The sequence below is a fragment of the Rattus norvegicus genome, chromosome 10, assembly GCF_021556685.1.
Source record: "Rattus norvegicus strain SHRSP/BbbUtx chromosome 10, alternate assembly SHRSP_T2T, whole genome shotgun sequence".
Taxonomy (NCBI): domain Eukaryota; kingdom Metazoa; phylum Chordata; class Mammalia; order Rodentia; family Muridae; genus Rattus; species Rattus norvegicus.
This window is the reverse complement of record NC_141543.1, coordinates 44520669-44542461: the sequence shown is the minus strand read 5'-3', so window position 1 is coordinate 44542461 and position 21793 is coordinate 44520669. Positions and strand designations below refer to the sequence as shown.

General features: G+C 37.7%; 1 protein-coding gene across 2 annotated transcripts in view; it reads right to left on the bottom strand.

The window, feature by feature from the left end:
• Positions 1–21793, bottom strand: part of Fnip1 (folliculin interacting protein 1) — an 83303-nt gene that overhangs the window by 38201 nt on the left and 23309 nt on the right. For both annotated transcript variants that reach the window (NM_001271163.2, XM_087569214.1), the window contains 3 exon segments: positions 7–107; positions 9042–9176; positions 18328–18454. In NM_001271163.2, the coding sequence (NP_001258092.2) occupies positions 7–107; positions 9042–9176; positions 18328–18454 (363 nt within the window).

Genomic DNA, 21793 nt, shown 5'->3' with positions numbered 1-21793 from the left:
CCTTACCGGATCTGATGAATTTTTAAGGTGGATCCTTTGTAGCTCATTGCTACTGAGCCAAACATCATCTCTCCAAGCATATTGGCATCAGAAGAACACCGAGAACCCTGAAAAAATTTTAAAAACAAAAATGAAATTAAATAATTGAAAGCCTTACAATGATTTAAAATATCGATCCTTTGCAATTTTAACTGTACTTTATACAAACTGTTCTGTAATTTGTTCTTCATCATGTCATTTCTTAAATTAAGCTCAACTGTATCATTAAATAGGAATTTTACTCATTTTAAAGGTGCGTGGGTATTCTTAGGTATAGTAAAATGTACAATCCTAACAGTGGGAAGACTAAGGCAGGAATATCTCAAGTTTGAATTCAAGTTGGATACTTGGGGAGAGTCTGACTCATTTAAGGGAGGGAGGGAGGAAGAGTAGGAAGGAGGGAGGGAAGGAAGGAGTTGCACAGAATTTGATTACATAAAAAATCCATACTTCAGAGCTGGAGAGAAGACTTAGTAGTTAATACTACTTGCTGCTCTTATAGAAAACCTGGCTTGGTCTCCAGCATCCACATGGAAATTCCCAACAACCTGTAACTTCAGTTTCAGGAAACCTGACCTTCCTTGTAGGCATGTGTGTAGGGCTCATACATAAATCTTGGCAAAACACTCATACACATAAAATAAAAATAAATAAATCTCTTAAAAAGTACCATACTTCATCAGGTCAGACCAGTTACTGAGGGGCATTTAGTTCACCAGTAGGATTTTGATAATAAAATAATTAAAACTTCAAGTAAACATTTTGTACAGTTACTCATGTACAAAAGTGAATGTGCACACTGCATGTGAGTGGAGGTCAGAGGACGTCTTGCACAAGTTGGTCCTTTCCTGTGGAAAGGTCCTTTCCATCATATGGGTCCTAGAGATTGAATTTAGGCTGTGAAGCTTGGTGACCAGTTCCCTTATCTTTTATTTATGTATTTATTTATGTATTTATTTATTTATATGTGTGTATGTATGTATATGTATATCACAAAATATATGCACAATCTATCAACAATCCATCATAAACTTATATACCATATATAACATTTCTCCAGTAGGTAACAAGGGTAGAACAGACAGTTTAATTTTTACTACTTCCATTGTGACAAAGAATCAAACACAAATGCAGCAATTTAGAACTATCATGGATTGAAAACAAAGGATTACTTATAATCTATAGATATACTTGTTTATAAACACAGAAAAACATTCTAAAATATTTTTAAAAGATCACAAATAGCAAAATTACCCTTGAAAGAAAACAATAAAACTGAAGCTATCATACACCCACATTTCAAAATATAATATAAATCTATAGTAATCAAAACAGTACAGTACCAACAGAAAGACAAAACAAATCAATGGAATGGGACCAGAGACCCAGAAATATATCCACACCAACACAGCAAGATGGGTACTAAGGAAAGACTCTTGAAGAAATGCTGCTGGGAAGGCTGGATATTCCTAACCATCACTAACTACAAATACAAAGTACTCTCTACTTAATTTAAAAAAAAAATAGCTGGTAGTATATGCCTTTAATCCCAGCACTCAAGAGGTAAGGGTGGACCATCTCAATATAGCGAGTACCAGGCTAGCCAAGGCTATATAGTGAGAACCTGTCTTAAAAATATTATTTATTATTTATGTCTGGCTGTTTGTAGATACATCATGCTAATAGCACAAATGTAGAGGTCATAGGACAACATTTGGGACTCAATTGTCTCCTTCTACTATGTGGGTCCTGGGAAAAGAACTCAGGTTAAACAGCAAGTACCTGTACTTGCTAAGCCATGTTATCAGCCCTCTCTACTGAGTTTTTGAAGCCCAGTGTGTTGTAAGACATCAATGTGCCCAACTGAAAGGAGTGTTATTTCATACTTCATACTCTAACTGATGTAAGATGGCCTAAGGATAGCAATTTTGGAGTAGCAATTTCAGAACTACAGACTCACATATACTTTAAGGAACTAGTCAATGAAATTCAAATGCAAATCATTAGAAATGGACTGTTATTTTCTGGGCAACAGACCACATTATATCAAAGTTGAAAGATAAATGAATCCTGGACTTTTTCTGAGGTCATACATATTCAAGCCAATAAATCTCATGCATCACATGACTCCAGACTATTTATGTAAGGAAAATAATTCATAGTCTGTGACTAATCCTCATTTATAGTTGGAGACATTTAGGTTATCTTTCTCAGGGATTATTTTATTAAATGATTGAATCAATTAAGCACTCTATGGAAGTAATCTAATAAAATCGTGTAATTTGATATTAAAATTCATTGTATGCCCAACAGTGTCAACTAACCTGGACCCCTGAGAGCTCTCAAACACAGAGCCACCAACCAAAGAGCAAGCAAAGGCCAGGCAAAGGCTCCAGCACATTCTGCAGCAGAGGGCTGCCTTTCCTGCCTCAGCGGGAGAGGATGTGCCTAATCCTTCAGAGACTTGATGTGACAAGGTAGGTGGATACCCAGGAATGTGTCCATCTTCTCGGAGGCAAAGGTGGGGGGGATGGGAGGAGGGACCCTGTAATGGGGGGACCAGGAGGGATAGCAGCATTTGGGTTGTAAATAAATAAATAAATAAATAAATAAATAAATAAATAAATAAATTTATTTTAAAAATCATTGTCTGCTATAACAAATAGCAAATGGTTAATGTGAATATCAGGCACTGTTACAGATTTTCATGTGAAACAATTCACAATAAGGCCACAGAATTAACAAAGTGCTGCTGTCACTGCTACCTTTTAAATGCTTTCTTTTAAGGGTCTACTCACTTCAGGTACTCACTCCTGGAAAATCAAAGATAATATTCAAAATCCTAGAAATTATATTTTATCTAATGTATCAAGAATAACTGAATGCTTTTGTATTTTAAGAACCTATACTTTGTGGGACTCAGATAAAAATGAGATTATAATCAATCACTACCTTTTGAATCTACAATCTTGGTACAACATAACAAATGAGAAGATGTCTCATAATTTTCTGTTATACAGGAGCTATATGGCATATTACTATTGGCAGGCACTTGTAACGGTATTATGTCTAAGATGAAGGAAAAACAAGAAGGCAGAGTGGAACTGAAAATTACCTCCTTTTTTTTAAATTTTGTTTTTCTTAGATATTTTATTATGCATTTACATTTCAAATGTTATCCCCTTTTCCCTCTCTTCCCACACCTTGCCCCCTCCCCCTGCTTCTATGAGGATAATCCCACACCTGACCCACTCCAAACTCAATGCTCTGGTATTACCCTACATTGGGGAAACGAGCTTTCACAGGACCAAGGGCTTTTCCTCCTATTGATGCTGGACAATACCATCCTCTGCTACATATGTGGCTGGAGTCATGGGTTACTCATTGGTTGGTGGTGGTTTAGACCCTGGGAGCTCTGGAGGTCTAATTGGTTGATATTATTGTTCTTCCTATGGTGTTGCAAACCCCTTCAGCTCCTTCAGTCTTTTCTCTAACTCCTCTCTATTGGAGTCCCCTTGTTCAGTCCAATGGTTAGTTGCAACCATCCTCATCTGTACCAGTAGGGCTCTAGTGGAGCCTCTCAGGAGACAAGCACTCTCCTGTGAGGAAGCACTTCTTGGCATCAGCAAGAGTGACTAGGTTTGGTGGCTGCATATGGGATGGATCCCCAGATGGCGCAGTCTCTGGATAACCTTTTCTTCAGTCCCTGCTCCACTCTTTGTTCCTATATTTCTTCCTGTATTTTATTCTCCCTTCAAAGAAGGAATGAAGCATCCACATTTTGGTCTTCCTTCTTCTTGGGCTTCACATGATCTGTGAATTTTTTCTTAAATATTCCAAGTTTTTGAGCTAATGTCCATTTATTAGTGAGTGCATACCATGTGTGTTCTTTTGTGACTGGGTTGTCTCAGTCAGGATGATATTTTCTAGTTCCATCCATTTGCCTATGAATTTCATGAAGTCATTGCTTTTAATAGCTGAGTAGTACTCCATTATGTAGATGTACCACATTTTCTGTATCCATTCTTCTGTTGGGAGGACATCTGGGTTCCTTCCAGCTTCTGGCTATTATAAAAAGGCTGCTATGAACATAGTGGAGCATGTGTCCTTGTTACATGTTGGAGCATCTTTTGGGTGTATGCCCAGGAGTGGTATACATGGCAGTACTATGTCCAATTTTCTGAGGAACCAACAGACTGATTTCCAGGATGGTTGTACCAGCTTGCAATCCCAACAGTAAAAGGGGTGTTTCTATTACTCCACATCCTCGCCATCATCTGCTGTCACCTGAGTTTTTGATTTTAGGCATTTTGACTGGTGTGAGGTGGTATCTCAGATTTGTTTTGATTTGCATTTCCCTGATGACTATGGATGTTGAACATTGCTTTAGGTGTGCCTCAGCCATTCGATATTCTTCAGCTGAGAATTCTTATTTGGCTCTGTACTCTGTTTTTAATAGGATTCTTTGATTCTCTGGAGTCTAACTTCTTGAGTTCTTTGTATATATTAGATATTAGCCCTGTATCAGATGGAGGATTGGTAAAGACCATTCCCATTCCGTTGGTTGCTGTTTTATCCTACTGACAGTGTCCTTTGCCTTACAGAAGGTTTGCAATTTTAGAAGATCCCATTTGTCAACTCTTGATCTTAGAGTATAAGCCATTGCTGTTCTGTTCAGGAAATTTTCCCCTATGCCCATGTGTTCAAGGCTCCTCCTCACACTGTCTTCTATTAGTTTTAGTGTATCTGGTTTTTTGTGAAGGTCTGGACTTGAGCTTTGTACAAGGAGATAAGAATGGGTCAATTTGCATTCTTCTACATGCTGACCTCCTGTTCAACCAATACCATTTGTTGAAAATATTTTTTCCCATTGGATGGTTTTAACTCCTTTCTCAAAGATAAAGTGGGGGTTGGGGATTTAGCTCAGTGGTAGAGCACTTGCCTAGGAAGCGCAAGGCCCTGGGTTCGGTCCCCAGCTCCGAAAAAAAGAACCAAAAAAAAAAAAAAAAAAAAAAGATAAAGTGACCATAGGTGTGTGGGTTCATTGATCTACCTGCCTGTCTCTGTACCAATGCCATAGAGTTGGGTTTTTTTTTAAACACTATTGCTCTGTAATACAGCTTGTGGTCAGTGATGGTGATTCCCCTAAAAGTTCTCTTATTGTTGAAAATAGTTTTCGCTATCCTGGGTTTTTTGCTTTTCCAAATAAATTTTCAAATTGCTCTTTCTAATTCTATGAAGAATTCAGTTGGAATTTTTGATGGAGATTGCATTGAATCTATTCTGCAGATTGCTTGTGGCAAAATGGTCATTTTTACAATATTAATCCTGCCAATCCATGAGCATGGGAAATCTTTCCATCTTCTGAAATCTTTAATTTCTTTCTTCAGAAACCTGAAGTTCTTGCCATACAGATCTTTCACTCGCTTGGTTAGAGTCACACCGAGGTATTTTCTTTATTTGTGACTATTGTGAAGAGTGTCCTTTCCCTCATTTCTTTCTCAGCCTGTTTATCCTTTGAGTAGAGGAAGGCTACTGATTTGTTTGAGTTAACTTTATATCCAGCCACCTTGATGAAGTTGTTTATCAGGTTTAGGAGTTCTATGGTGAAATTTTTGGAGTCATTTAAGTATACTATCATGTCATCTGCAAATAGGGATATTTTGACTTCTTCCTTTCCAATTTGTATCTCTTTGACCTCCTTTTTGTTGTCTGATTGCTCTGGCTGTATCTCTTTGACCTCCTTTTTGTTGTCTGATTGCTCTGGCTAGGACATCAAGTAGTCCTTGAATACTACGGACAGCCTTGTCTAGTCTCTGATTTTAGTGGGACTGCTTCAACTTTTTCTCCATTTAGTTTAATGTTGGCTATTGGTTTGCTGTATATTGCTTATACTATGTTTAGGTATGGGCCTTGAATTTCAGATCTTTCCCAGGTCCATACCTAAACATAGTATAAGCAATGCATCATGAAGAGGTGCTGAATTTTTGTCAAATGCTTTCTCAGCATCTAATAAAATGATCGTGTGGTTTTGTTTTCCTTGAGTTTGTTTATATAGTGGATTATGTTGGTGGATTTCTGTAAATTGAACCATCCTTGCATCCCTGGGATGAAGCCTACTTGATCGTGGTAAATGATTGTTTTGATATGTTCTTTAATTTGGTTTTCGAGAATTTTATTGAGTATTTTTGCATTGATATCCATTAGGGAAACTGGTCTGAAGTTCTCTTTCTTTGTAGGGTCTTTGGGTGGTTTAGGTATAAGTGTAATTGTGGCTTCAAAGAATGAATTGGGTAGTGTTTCTTCTGTTTTTATTTTGTAGAAGAGTTTGAAGCATATTGGTATTAAGTCTTCTTTGAAGGTCTGATAGAATTCTGCACTAAACCCATACAGTCCTGGGCTTTTTTTGGTTGGAAGACTTTCAATGACTGCTTCTATTTCTTTAGGAGTTATGGAACTGTTTAGATGGTTTATCTGATTGTGATTTAACTTTGGTACCTGGTATCTGTCTAGAAAGTTGTCCATTTCCTCCAGATTGTCCAGTTTTGTTGATTATTGGCTATTGTAGTAGGAACTGATGGTTTTTTTAATTTCCTCAATTTCTGTTATGTCTCCGTTTTCATTTCTGATTTTGTTAATATGGATACTGTCTCTGTGCCTTCTAATAAGTCTGGCTAAAGGTTTATCTATCTTGTTGATTTTCTCAAAGAACCAGCTCCTGGTTTTATTGATTCTTAGTATAGTTCTTGTTGTTTCTACTTGGTTGATTTTAGCTCTGAGTTTGATTATTTCCTGCCATCTACTCCTCTTAGGTGCATTTATTTCTTTTTGTTCTAGAGCTTTAAAGTGTGCTGTCAAGCTGTTAGTGTATGTTCTCTCGATTTCTTTTAGGAAGCACTCAGAACTATGAGTTTTTCTCTTAGCACTGCTTTCATTGTAGCCCATAAATTTGGGTACGTTGTGCCTTCATTTTCATTAAAATCTAAAAAGTCTTTAATTTCTTTATTTCTTCCTTCACCAAGTTGTCATTGAGTAGACTATTGTTCAACCCCATGTATATGTGGGCTTTGTGTCATTTTTTTCTGTTGTTATTGAAGACCAGCCTGGCATTTGTGTTCTCTTAGAGCCTTTATGACATCTGCCCAGGATCTTCTTGCTTTCATAGTCTGTTGAGAAGTCTGGTGTCATTTTGATAGGTCTGCCTTTATATATTACTTAACCTTTTTTCCTTACTGCTTTTAATATTCTTTCTTGTTTTGTGTATTTGGTGTTTTGACTATTATGTAACAGGAGGAATTTTTTTCTGGTCCAATCTGTTTAGAGTTCTATAGGCTTCTTGTATGTTCATGGGCATCTCTTATTTAAGATATTTACTGGCCCTTTAAGTTGGGATTCTTCATTCTCTTCTATACCTATTATTCTTAGGTTTGGTCTTCTCATTGTGTCCTGGATTTCCTGGATGTTTTGGGTTAAGAGCTTTTTGCTTTTTGCATTTTCTTTGACTTCTGTGACAGTGTTTTCTATGGTTGCTCTTCAATCTCTTGTATTCTGTTGGTGATGCTTGTGTCTATGACTCCTGATCTCTTCCCTAGGTTTTCTATATCCAGGGTTGTCTCCCTTTGTGATTTCTTTATTGTTTCTATTTCCATGTTTAGATCCTGGATAGTTTTGTTCAATTCCTTCACCTGTTTGGTTGTGTTTTCCTGTAACTCTTAAAGGGAATTTTGTGTTTCCTCTTTAAAGGCTTCTACTTGTTTACCTGTGTTCTCCTGTATTTCTTTCAGAGAGTTATTTATGTCCTTCTTAAAGTCCTCTATCATCATCATGAGATGTGATTTTAAATCCAAATCTTGCTTTTCCGGTGTGCTGGGTAGCCAGTACTTGCTGTGTTGGGAGAACTGGGCTCTGATGATGCCAAGTAGTTTTGGTTTCTGTTGCTTAGGTTCTTGTGCTTGGCTCTTGCCATCTGGTTATTTCTGATGTTAGTTCATCATGCTGCCTCTGACTGGAGCTTGTTCCTCCTATGGCCTGGGAGCCTGGGAGCCTGTGACCTTTGGAGTGAGAGTGCTCCAGGCAGACCAGCTCTCTACTGGTAGGTTTTTGCGTTCAAGAGCTGTGGAACAGCCCAGCTCTGGACACAGATGGAGACCAGAAGGGTCCTGTCCCAGGCTGCCCTGATGCTCCCGAGCCTTGTGCACACTGGGCTGGTCTCTCTTTGGACAGTCGATGGAGAGAAAGTGGGGTACCACCTGTGGCTGTGGGCTTAGGAGGGAGAGTGCCCTTGGCAGACCAGCTCTCTGCAGGCATGTTTTGTGTCGGAGGGCTATGGTACAACCCCAGCTCTGGGTACCGAGAATTACCTCCTAACATGCAGATTTTATTTTACATTATGCCTTATTGATGGCATACAAAGTTAAATTTCTACCTAAAAGCAGCTATCTTTTATAAACACAATGACCAAGAGTCTATTTTAACACTACTAAATACAAGTCTGTTTGATTTGCATAACCTTGGGATGACATAAATTCACAGCAGCTGACATGAACTTAATATGAAACTGAATTGATCTTATTTCATGTAGTAAACTTATATATAAGTTCCAGTGTAGTTACTGATTCATTTAATCTTATATCCTAAAAAAATTTAAAATCCAGTTACTTGTGAAAAACAAAGATATGCATTTTAATCCATGTACTTACACTTTAATTAGTAGCCAAACTGTATTGGTATCTTAAGTTTATTATTTAATAATAAAAGGGTGCAAAAATAAATTATTCTGGGTACTCAATAAAATGAATTGATACAAAGATATCTGCTTCCAATACCAAGACCTCTATATTTTCTTATCTTTATTCTTAAATTCTTAAAACCTTTTTAGTAAATTTATCCATCTCTACAGCTGCAATGTAGGCCATAGGAAGGTACAGTCTAGTTGCTACTGTCACCTGATCCTTAGGAAAGTGGTGGAAATAACTTGTAAATGAAAAGCTGAGTGGTCTTACCTGGTATTTGGGACACTGGTCTTTTCCATCAGAAGATAAAGTGATAGAGCTATCCAAAGAGGAAGAACTGTCTCCCCCTGGCTTCAGCTGGCAGCACTTCCCAAAGACCTTGACTTGAGCATCATTACACAGCTTCTGAAAGGCACAGGATACTTCCATTTATAATCCAATACAGTCTATCAACATATATACACTTAGAAGTAATATTTAAAAAAATTGAAAAAACAAGGATGAGATCATTGAAAATAATGTAATTTTTATATTATTTTTCTCTATTTCCTCCAATACTATTTGGAGTGCATTTTTCTCACCAAATTATCAAGCCACAGGGACTTTCTGTATCTTATGGCCAAAATAATATTCATTAATTGCGATTTAGTAATCTATAAATGATTTTCAAGTTATTTACTTTCAAAACTTTATACTCATAAATTATTGTGAATGTCAAAGGACTTTTATTTAGGAGTTTTATCTATTCATTATCTTAGAAATTAAAGCTAAGGAAGTTTTAAATGTCTATTTCAATTAAGTATAACAATAACATGTTACAAGATAACAAACATCACGGTTATGAAAAAATTAACCACGTAATCTATGAGGAAGGAGAAATGTAAAGTAGACTTACATTTTTATTATAGGTACATATATCTGTTAATCTTTTGTGTATGGAGAAGACAGTTCTTGGGCTGAGCACAGGGGCATGTGTGTGGTAGGCACGTATTCTACCTCTGGGCTACTACAAACTGAGTCCCATGTCCAATCTTCTAAAATTAAATGTATTCATGTGAAGAACAGATAAAGAATACATTTTAAATTTAGATGATTGTGCTATCAAGTAGAGCTAGATGAAAGGCTCACTGTTTTTAAAAAGATGTTTATGTTTTGCTGGCATTTATGTTCATACACGATATGTGTGCCAGTGTCCACAAAGCAAGAAGGTGGTGTCAGATTCCCTGGAGCTGTAATTAAGGAGCCGCTGTATAGGTGTTAGGAACAAAACCTTAGTCCTCTGCAAAAGCAACAAGTACTTTCCACAATGGAATCATCTTTCTAGCCCCAAAACTCATTTCTTTGACTTGATTTCTTTTCCTCTCTTTTTCCATCCCCAGTGAACCCTGGAGATTTCATTGTTCACAACTACCAAAGTTACAGTCCACTTAGTGACCCCACTAAACAATACTTCTATGCTTTGTCAGTTTTAAGTATGTTCATTCTCCCATGTTAAGACCTCAGATTTTCAGAAGCAGCAATCAGAATAAAACTGCAAATTTCTGGAGTAAATATTTTATAGTTGCATTATCACCAAAGGCACTTTAAAACAAGGTACAGAAACGTCCACATCACCTGCAATCAAATGTTGCAAGTAAAAAAGAAAAGGGCTTTAGAGCTTTTGAGTAGACACAATGAGTTTGAATCCTATGTAAAAGTTGTTTGAGGTCCTTAAATCTTAGTTTTTTATCTGTGGAATGTGAAGAGAAACCATAATGATACTTGAGGTACTTCTAATTCTAACAGTCTAGAGAACTAACAAACTTACTGATGGTTGATATAACAAAAAGTTGAAGTCAAGACCTCATTAGATATTTTTACTTATATTATTATATATTTATATTATTTCATTTAAATGCTTGCTAATACCATTTAGTTTGGGTATCCTTGGCCATATCTTTTCTTCCTTTATTTGCCCATACATTACATCCTGACTGCAGTTTCCCCTACCTCCACTCTTCATAGCCCTACTCCTCAACTTCCCTCTTTCCCAATTCCACTTGTCCTCCATTTCCCTTCAGAAAAGAGCAGGCCTCCTATGGATGTCAACCTAAACTGTCCTTGGTTATATCTTAATAATCTTATTACTAACAGAATGTTGCCAGCAAAATACAAAAACAGCCAGGAGGTGGTGGCACACACCTTTAATGCCAGAACTTGGGAGGCAAAGGTAGGTTGGAGGCCAGTATGGATCACAGAGTGAGTTCCAAGACAGCCAAAACTACACAGAGAAACGCTGTCTTGAAAAACATAAACAGGGGTTGGGGATTTAGTTCAGTGGTAGAGCGCTTGCCTAGCAAGTGCAAGGCCCTGGGTTCGGTTCCCAGCTCCGGGAAAAAAAAAAAAGAGAGAAAAACATAAACAAAAAACCACTAGTCCTCATGTACATTTTCTTTAATATTCAGTATGAATGATAACTATTAAAATATCTCCATTTGTATATGAAAAACCTAAAGCATTGAGATATTAAATAATTTCTTCCAGAGTTGTAGCAGCTCCTAAGTATGTTATGTAATTACAAACGAAACTCAGGAGGCTTTACTTACCTCATCCTACAAAGCACCCTTTCATCAGTCAACCAAAGTACTTAAGTGCTATACTGTGTCTCAACCATCTCAAGCTGCCCCCACCAAAAGAGAAGTCCCAGGCTCACTTCTTCCTCTTCTTGTCCCTGTCCACAGACAAGTGATTTCTCTAAAAAGATCTGGTTCATTTTAATGAATAAAAGAACTCAGAAAAAAAAATCATTTAGATGCTAGACATGTTTACTATATTGGATTCTCATTGCCCTACATTCTCTGAATGGACAGGAGCTTGAAAGTATGTGTATGTGTACATGTGTACACAAGCATAGCTTTATAGACATTTGGTGTATTTATTTATGTTTGTGAGATATATATGTATATATGTATAACACACACACACACACACACACACACACACACACACACACACACACACACACACACCAGAAAAATGGATGGAGTTGGAAACAAATCATTCTGAGTAAGGTAACCCCAGAAAGACAAACATCATTTTTTTTCTCTCATGTGTGATGTGAGCTTTGAATCTTCATGTGGAATATCCACAAAGGCCAGGAACTTGCTAAGAGACCACAGGTAGGGGCTATCAAGGAAGGAGAGATAGGACACACTGGTATAAAGTGTTTAAAGTGAATAATGGAACAAAAGGGTTAAACCAGGGACAGGAAGTGGAGGGTAAGATAGAAGAGAGAGTATGGGGAGGGATAAGAAACACTAAAGGCCTTTCAAAAAAGACATGTGGAAACCTACTATTGTAGAATCTTCTTAACACACACACACACACACACACACACACACACTCACACTCACACACACACACACACACACACTCACACTTCCCCTCCCTCTCTCTCTCTCTCTCAAAATAGAAAAACGCTGAAACAAGGCAACAATGTCCTTAACTAGATACCAGAAGAAGCTTAAATAAAAAGCCCATTGCCAGGAATGGGTTTCTCCTTTTGGAGATGTTTCCAGTGAGGTTCCAGAGATCTCCAAACATTACTGTCTACTGCCACTGGTCTTGATTACCTTCTAGAACTTCACATAAGATCCTACTGCTGAAACTGAAGTAGACGTTTCTGGCTGCTTCATGTGATCCAAATTCAAATGTTTTGTTGAGGCAAGACCCGTGGGAGGACATTTGATGTTTGGAGAGAGTATAAATAGGACTCAATGGACAGTGATAGGGCACTTGCATAGCTAGCTGTGCAACTCTTCATTGGTCTTTCCTGGCATTCCATCTAGTCCTGGTCTCTCCTGCTGATTTGTGCCAATTTGGCAGAGGTCAGGCAGTTTCTGCTGGATCATGCTGCCATTGCTGATTCATGCTTCGTGACACTTTTAAACTGTTGGTATCCTGACACTACTGAACTGGACTGTTGGTGTCCTGACGAATGGAGATTGGAATCATCCCAAAGATCTACTTCTAAACAAGTCCACATCCCCTTGTCCTATTTACCACCTTTTCCCCATCCCTTTGGATGGTGGACTAGAAGGAGAGGGCATCAAAGCATTTCAGAACCTGTGTTAAAGTAGGTTTTGAAAAATCTAAGCCTATAGAAAAGAATGCATCCAATTTTATCATAGAACATGGTGATACCAAGCTGAAACAGACCTGAAAACTTCAATCCTATTACCTACCTTCCATAGTACTAAAACGTGCTAGGCAAGCTACTAGAGGAGAAAATTAATCATCATTTCCAAGCTAAGAACCCTATCAGCGACAAGAATGACTAGACTAGAAAGACATGTATGCTGGTACAATAGTGGAATCAACATCATGGGAGTAACCAACCACTTTATGGTTAGATTTAAGTCTTAATCCACAGGATAAAACCCATACCTAACATCATCACCAAGCCTAAAAACTATGGCTCAACAGGTCATAGACTCAAAACAGAACCAATAGAACCAATTACTATTATGCTGCTATATAAACTTACTCCTAATAATTTATTATTATATCAACAGATCAACATCTCTCAACCCTTACCTGAGAAACTTCTATTTGTAACAGATAGTGATTAACACAGTGATCTACGACTAACCAAGATGCAGACAGTAAGAGAATGTTTAGCTCTAAAGAAACATATATACTTCACTTCCTAAGGTTCAGAGATCATTGCAGTAAAGAAGTGTAAAAGAGTAAGGAACCAGAGGTACAGATGAATACAAGGAGACAGTATCTTCTAGACACAGACACAAAAGGACAGCTACACATATGATACACAGTGGTCAAAATAGCACAGACAAAACCTGTGCAAGCCCAAGCCAGAATAAATCCCAGAATAGAGAGGGGAGTTAGACACACAATTCCATCCCTAGCTGTAGAGTTACTGGCAATTGTTTGTTGCTGGCTGGGGGGGTGAGGGTGGGGGTTGGAATGGGACACAGCTTCCTCTAAGAGTGTAGCCCAGCCCCTAGCAAGTTGATCATGCCACAGTAGAAGATCACACATTTAAAAATATTTGGACAGCACAAACTGGTATTGAAGAATTGTTTTTAACTGACACAAAGTTGGGTATATAAGAAGGAATAATCTTGGAAGAATTGGGGAATGAGGTGTGAATATGATCAAAATATGTTGTATGAAAATCTCAAAGAACTAAAAAAGGGTGTTTGAACACAAGTCTTGCCTTGGTGGACAATGGTAACACAGGGTTTATTAAATGAAAATTTCAGTGGCAGGCATGGGCCACCACCCTGAGTTTTTGGTCAGAGAGGACCCAGAGGTCTTCTAAACAATACAAGCTATGGTCATTGCTCTTGGTTGCCAACAATACTTAGATGGTAAGACCCTATTACTAAAGATATAACACACTTTGGTTGCAAGACATAGAGAAATCAATTTAAAATTGACCTGAAAACTTCCTCCCTGATGGCTAGTTTTCATATTGCAGAAGGTGCTATGCAGTCTACTATGGAGGAAAGTGGTATTACTCAGCAGTGAACCCTGAATGCTACAATACTGACCTGCTGGGAATATGTACTCACTGGTACAAAAGTGATGTAAAGGTTATAGGGATAACAAATGCTTTCTGGTTAGATGTGAGGTCTGTTCCACAGAAGAGGATTCATGATTAGTACTATAAACTTGGTTTAAAGCCCATGCCCCAGTAACTCTGTCTCTAGCTGGGAACCTACTACTTTTGTTTTGCTAAATAAACATATTGTCAAACTACTTTTTAAAAAATTGTGCTTATGTCCACATAGTAGCGATGCTGTCAGCTTTATTCAGAAAAGTATCTTTTCAAGCCAGATGTTTGGTTCACACCTATAATCCCAGCACTCATGAGGCAAAGACAGGCAGATTCTAGAGCTTGAGGCCAGCATGGTCTACAGAGTGAGTTCTAAGACAGCCAGAGCTACACAGTGGGAGTGGAAGGGAGATAACAAAGGATCTTAAGGGGAGAAGGAGGTTGAATAGTAAGTGTGTAACACTGTAATAAGGCCAACATCAGAGACAGAAACCAAGGTACTTCATGGAAAGACCACTAAAAAGGAGAAACTAAGAGGAGACAGAGAGAACATTAAAAACAGACACCCAAGGATAGCTTAACAGGATAGCCTAACAGAAAAAGAGACATTAGTAGACACTGAGAAGTGATAAAGAACAGATACAGAGAAGGGCTGTGGAGTATGAATACCATGTCTCCCCCAAATTAATGTTACAATATGAATCCCTGAAGGGATGGTATTAGGAGTTATGGACTTTGGAATGTTCTTTGGTCGTAATGGCCAACAGCACCCATGTAGTTTTCAAAGACCTAATTTTCAAAGACCTACTTTTAATAAAGGTTCTTAAACGCTTTAATCTCCCTTCTAGCCCACCACCCACCAAAGGTAGTGAAAAGAAAGGTTATTAGAATACAGGGGAAGTGGACCTACTTAGAAATGGTTCTTTGGAACAAATCCCATCTCAAATCCCATCTGGGTTGTGAGGAAATCAGCAGTTCAGTTCACAGGTCAAGCTCCCACATCATCCTGCAGACTTTTCAAATGCTACTTCCTCCCATTTCAGCTTTATTTTCAGTAAGGCCCTCCTTAAAGGACTGTCACTCAGCCTGATGAAAACTTGGCTCTTTCCTGTTGGCAGCTTATTAAGTATTTGGTAAGCAGTACTTTACAGTTTATAGTTATGCGTATATTTATTTGTTCAGTATCTACCTGCCCTAGTAGGATGTCTAACTATGGAAACCAAGACGGCACAGAAAATCTCCAAGTGCTTACTTAGTATTTTATACACTCTTGAGTAACTTAATCTTTTCATCAGATTATGAAATGTAAGAAATAAACAATCTAAACAAAGTACAATCTCAAGGAGGTTGGAAATTCTTAATGTAGAAGGAATACTGGAAAACAGCAATCAAAAGAGATGAACACTTACTAAATGCTACTATAGAAGTTGTTAAAGACACTTGTAAAAAAGTCAATGAACCAAGAGACATAATATTAAGAATTTTTTTCAGAAGGCAAAAAATCTCAAATGAACCCAGTTCTTTAAAAACAAAACAAAACAAACAAACAAAAAATCCCACCAAAGTCAAAGTGATTGTTTTCAGTTGATTATTGGAATGCTGGTAGACAGTGCCCACCTAAGGAGGAGAGACCCATTCTAGGACCAGGGCATATAGTCTTTCTCTTACTGTATAATAGCAGTAGCCAACACTAGGCTCTTTTGGCCAACCAAGTAAATATCTAACTGCTACCAAACTAGTAACAATGTACAAAATACAGTGTTAGAGATTTGCAGAACAGATACAAGTTCTTAGCTCTGCGTTAGCGTAGGACAAAGTATGTTATCAGGACTATAGACTTAATTTGCCTTATCCCATCAGATAAGTCTTTCTCTTCTCCAGGTCTCACTTTCCCTGATTGCTCAAGAGAGGTCTAACCAGATTCTCTATAAGGCTCCCAGTAGTTCCCAGATCACAATGTTTAACAATACCATCATATAAGGCAGTGGTTTTTAACTTTCCTAATGCTGTGACCCTTTAATACAGTTCTTCATGTTGTGGTGACCTCCAATTATAAAATTATTACCACTGTTACTTCATACTTGTAATTTTGCTGTTATGAATCATAATGTAAATACCTGTGTTTTCTGAAGATATCAGACGACCCCTGTGGAAGAATGTTTGACCTCCAGAGGGGTTGTGACACACAGGTTAAGAATCACTGACGATATAAGGGAATAAACGTGAAACAAAAACAGTTTCTGGCTAGACTAATGACAAGTAATGCAAGTGTTGCTTTTAAAAAAACAACTCATGGAGTGGGCCTTAAATCAAATCTATCACTCCCTCAAGCTTTGTGCCGCCACTGCTCTAGCTTTCCTTGCAGACAGGGGTCAGTGTAGATCAAAGGGTTTGCAGCAGGGTTGGTGTTTACATTTCTCCTTTGGTAGCATTCAGAGTATCTTCCTGTATTGAAGATACTAGGCACATAAGGTGAAGGCTCTCTGTAGAACCAGCTCTACTCTCTGTGCTCAATGAGTTGTGTAGGTGTTATCTTCAGCAATGGAGCCTTGCCATTAAGTTTGTGGAGAGCAATCTACAGTTCTGACAACACCCTGAGTTGTTTGGGAGTTCCTGTGGGACCATTTTGGGCAACAATTCAAAGAGATATAACCTATTTCTAGTACTGGAATCTTCATTTGGTGACAAGAGATATCCAGTTAGAACCCTGTCTCCCCCATTATATATGTACATATTTAAGGAAGCTTCTACTATATTAAATTTTCATACTACCCATATCCAATACTGCTTGAGTGACCAAGAATGTGAGACTAGACAGCCCAGAGACCGAGAATAAAACCAAATACTAAACTGTTCTACTAAAAGAATGCAGTAATTTAAAATTTACTCCAAATGGCATTTTGCTCTATTCATAGATCCGTGCCTTGCTTAGCCATCATCAGAGACCTTCCTCCTGCAGCAAAAGGGAACGAACATAAACTGACAGCCAGACATTATACAAAGAGTAAGAGACTTTGGAACACTAAGCCACAAATGGATGTCCCCATCAAAGCTCTCCCCTCAGGGCTCAGGGAACCCTGTAGAAGAGGAGATGTAAAAATGTAAAAGGCCAGAGAGGATGGAGGACATGAAGAAAACAAAGCACTATAAATCAGCAGGGTCAACACCACATGAGGAAGCATATACAGGGCCTACATGGGCCTGCACCGAATGGGGTCCTAAAGCTGAAAGGAGAAGTAGACACATGCCCCCATCCCTAATCTAGAAACTATCTCCAATTGATAACCACTTGCCCATGAAAATCAGTGTTCTCTAAGGGATTCTCGCTAGGGAAAGAAAGAGCCCATCTTAAGGATAGGCTGAATGCCCAGCAGTGGATAAACAGCTAAGAGAAAATTACCTCAGAAGCACCTTTGGAGGTTCTGTCTCATAATGTCAGTTAGGGCTTAAAGTTTTTATTCTTTATTATATATGTATATGTATATTCTATAACCTCTCTTTTTTCCCTCTCTGACCTAAAGGTCCTTTGTGTGTGTTTCCAGTTCAATATTTTTATGAGAATCCTGAGTGTGAGATCAAGTGGATCTCCACATCTTTATCTGTTTCTTATGTCTTTCCTTGGGTTCGTTTCCTTCTGTCTGTATGTTATGACCTATTTCAATGTGTTAGTTTATATTATATATATATCATATTATAATTATCTCTTAGAAGATTGTTCTTTTATAATGAAGACAGAGGAGGGTGGACTAGTTGGGAAGGGACGTGGGGACAAACTGAAAGGAGTAGAGTAGAAGAAACCGAAATCAGGATACACGAGGAAAAAAAGTTTATTTTCAATAAAAGAGAAAAAAAAATCTCAAAATTAGGATTCTGAATTCTTAACAGGCCAAGGATGTTTTACACTAACAAAGTTACCTTACTGAAATTATACTGATTTCTCTTGAATTATTAAAATACCCAAGATTAAGTTTTAAACAAATGATCAATGATGCTCACCGATACTGATGTGTCCTCATTTTTTCTCTTAACACTGGAGTCAAACAATACATTTCTCCCTCGTCTTTCACAGTCTTGATATACAATCAGTCGAATCTGGCTTGGGTCAAATTCTGGCAAGGGCCAACTTGGGGGAAAAAAAAAAGGAACCATTTGAGTTACTTTAATAAATATTCCATATATATTCTTATAACCAAAATCTTATCTGACAGATTCAGAAGCTGTATTATTACAGAAGAATATACAACTGTTCTTTATATAAAATGCCACTATGTGGTAAAGGCTTTAAAAAGTTATGTAAGTATAATTTTTAGATTAAAAATAAAGATACAATTAAAAAATGATATAAGATAGTCATTTATATAAAAGGTTAACTTACTAAATATATACAAGCACACATTACTAATAAAAATATGTTAGTCTTGTAGAGAGGTGATATAAGGTTAAGACATTTTATTTTCTTCAACACAAAAGTACAAAAATAAAAACAGATTTGCTATAGGTCAAAACAGAGATGTTTTATAAGTAAAACAGGCACACAAAAAAACCTACTGCATTTTCATTTAAATAAATGTTAAAGCCTAGCAAGATTCAGCCTAAGAATATATACCTAATTTTTAAAATTACAGAAAAAGAAAGGAAAGTAAGCTGTAAGCAGTCCTCTAATCACTGCCCAGCCTGCTACTTACTCTCAATGTACTCAGTAAAGGAAGCAGAAGAAGTGAATGAGAAAGAGTGAAGGGAAGAGGAGGGTGACAGCCCTAAAGTTTGCAAAGTGCTCACCTAAAGAGCAAGGATACATCAAAGAACACCAGGAAGGGGCATTCCAGGCGGAGTAAGGCAGGAACTGCATCTCATCAAGACATTGCTGAAGTACAATTTTCACTCTACAACAAGTATTTGGACGAAAACATACTGCACTTGTTTTACGGACTGTTATTTGTACATTAAGCTGTCACAATTTAAAAGAATAATGTCGCTGTTGGAAACTAATGGAAGTCTGACCCTACATATCAAGCTCAAGCAGACATCTATCCTTAAGACAATACTGGCTTGCATAACACAGGAAGGTACTTATAAAACTATGACAGAACAGACCATCATAGGTTAAAAATCAAGAAGTGGTTTCATGGAACTGACAGAAATGCTTTAAGAAAGGAGTATAATCTCAGTAACTAAAAAGCATTCACCACTTTTGGAAACATCATTGGTGATCATGGTGAGGAAAGTTTCAAGGAGAAAGATTTCACAGGACTAAATGGGGGGGGGGGGAGTCAGCTGTCAAGAAAAAAAAGGCATTGAGAGCAAAGAGTGATGGGTATTTTGTTACTAAGAGGAAATATGTGAACATGTTTACACTCGGATGCAGTTTGAGGTGGAGAGGAAATTGCAGGCCTTTGAGGAAGTAGTGGAGTGAAAGTGTTTAAAGAATTAGCTCAAGAACTGGCTTCTCAGCCTCTGACTAGTATCAAGTTCAGAATAAAAATAACTTGCATTAGACTGGAGAGGAGGGTAAAAAGGAGCATGGCGTTTTCTGGGAAGAAATACTGATTAGTGACAGTAAGACTTTTGGGCAATGCTATGAGCCTATACCCAGTTGACAATTATTGAGAATATGATTGGCCACAAACTGTCCAGGAAATCTTTTTAGAAAGATCTCAGGGGGTTTGAATTTGAATCGGGGAGAGACAGGGTAAAGGATTTTGACAGACAAATGGGAGAAAAGGAAAAAGAGATACTGAAGATAGAACAGAAAACTGCAAGAATACAGCTGAAACAATGAATACAGCCTAAATGAGAAAATAGTGAGAATCTGAGCTAAGAGAAGAACGAAGGCATAATAGTCAAGGTGATAAGAAGACAGTGAGGATGGCGATCAGTACAGACCGTGCTTACAAAAGTCAAGGAAGATGAGGAAGGCAGCAGTGCACAGAGCCAATGTTGCATAGGGGCTAAACTTTATAAAGGCCGATTCAGCCATTTGGTGTGGTTGTTTCTCTTGCTAAAACAGTGTCAGTGGAGAGAGGGGATAGTCAAGTAACAACAAACAGGAAGGGCTAAGAAGGGCAGCAAGTATTTAAGATTCTAAGCAGACTCCTGTGAAAGATAATGATAGAGAACTATGAGTGAAATAACTTACCATTAGACTACATGGTTTGGAATTAAAAGGTAACCCATATAGTCAGGAAGAAACTGGGATTATCTTGAAACAAGACCTATGATTACCTAGGCAGCCAGAACAGGTAAGATTATGAGGCTTTTCACTTAAAAGACAAAGGTATGTAGATATGAAATGTGCAGGAGTGTATAAAGGGAAAACAAATATACTTAAGGTTTACATTTCTAACTTAAGAGAAAAAATAGAAAACTAACTTAAATGTAGTTAAAGAAACCGGCAAATCAATGGTCCAAAGTTAGAACAAAGCATTCTAAGCAGGAAAGTCCCTAATGAACTGTAAAATATATTTAATGAGGTCAAGGGAAATGACCTACAAAGGAAAATTACTACAGATAGATGTACAAGGTTGGAGAAACAAAACAATTATTTAAATGTGGTCATTTTTGTTTTATCTATAAAGTATGCATTTTCAGAAGCATATATGAGGAGAGTTGTCTGAACTAAGGTATAGACTTAAGATATAAGTGTTTAACAAAAAATTAAAAGTGAGAAAGTGAAAAAGCAAAGGTACAATTAGATTGAAGACCCAGCTGAGTCACAAGTTTGTGTCCAGCCTGGGCTACAAAATGAGACCCAATTTTTAAATGATAACAAAAGTGACAGCAAGTAAGGAGAGACCTGGACTTCACTATCTGAGGAACTGTGGCCAGATGACTCTGACTGAAGCAAAGGATGTGAAATGTCAGTGGTTTCCTTTGATTGCCCAGACACTGTTTCTGTAGTTCCCAATTCTCTTTACTGTAATGGAAGTTGGAGTAAACTTTGAAATCTATAAATACAGAATATTTACCCCCAAAAAGAAATTTACATCAAAGGGATGCCTGATGTGGTGTTTTGAATATGCTTGGCCCAGGGAGTAGTACTATTAGGAGGTATGGCCTTGTTGAAATAGGTGTTAGAGGAAGTGTGTCACTGTAGGTATGGGCTGTAAGGTCCTCAAAATAGTCAAGTCGGTATTCTCTTAATAGCCTTCAGATGAAGATGTAGAACTCTTAGCTCCTTCACCAGCATCATGTCTACCTACATATCACCATGCTTCTGCCTTGATGATAATGGACTAAACCTCTGAACCTGTAAGCCAGCCTCATTTAAATGTTGTCCTTATAAGAGTTGCCTTGGTCATGGTGTCTCTTCAGAGCAGTAAAACCCTAACCAAGACACATGATCAATTACACTTAAAACCTACTAGAACATAGTATAAAATAAAATAACATCCCCTCGGACAGAACATGAATCTGCTAGCCCCTGCATCTTGTTGGGAAAGCAAACTTCATAAAAAAGTTCTGA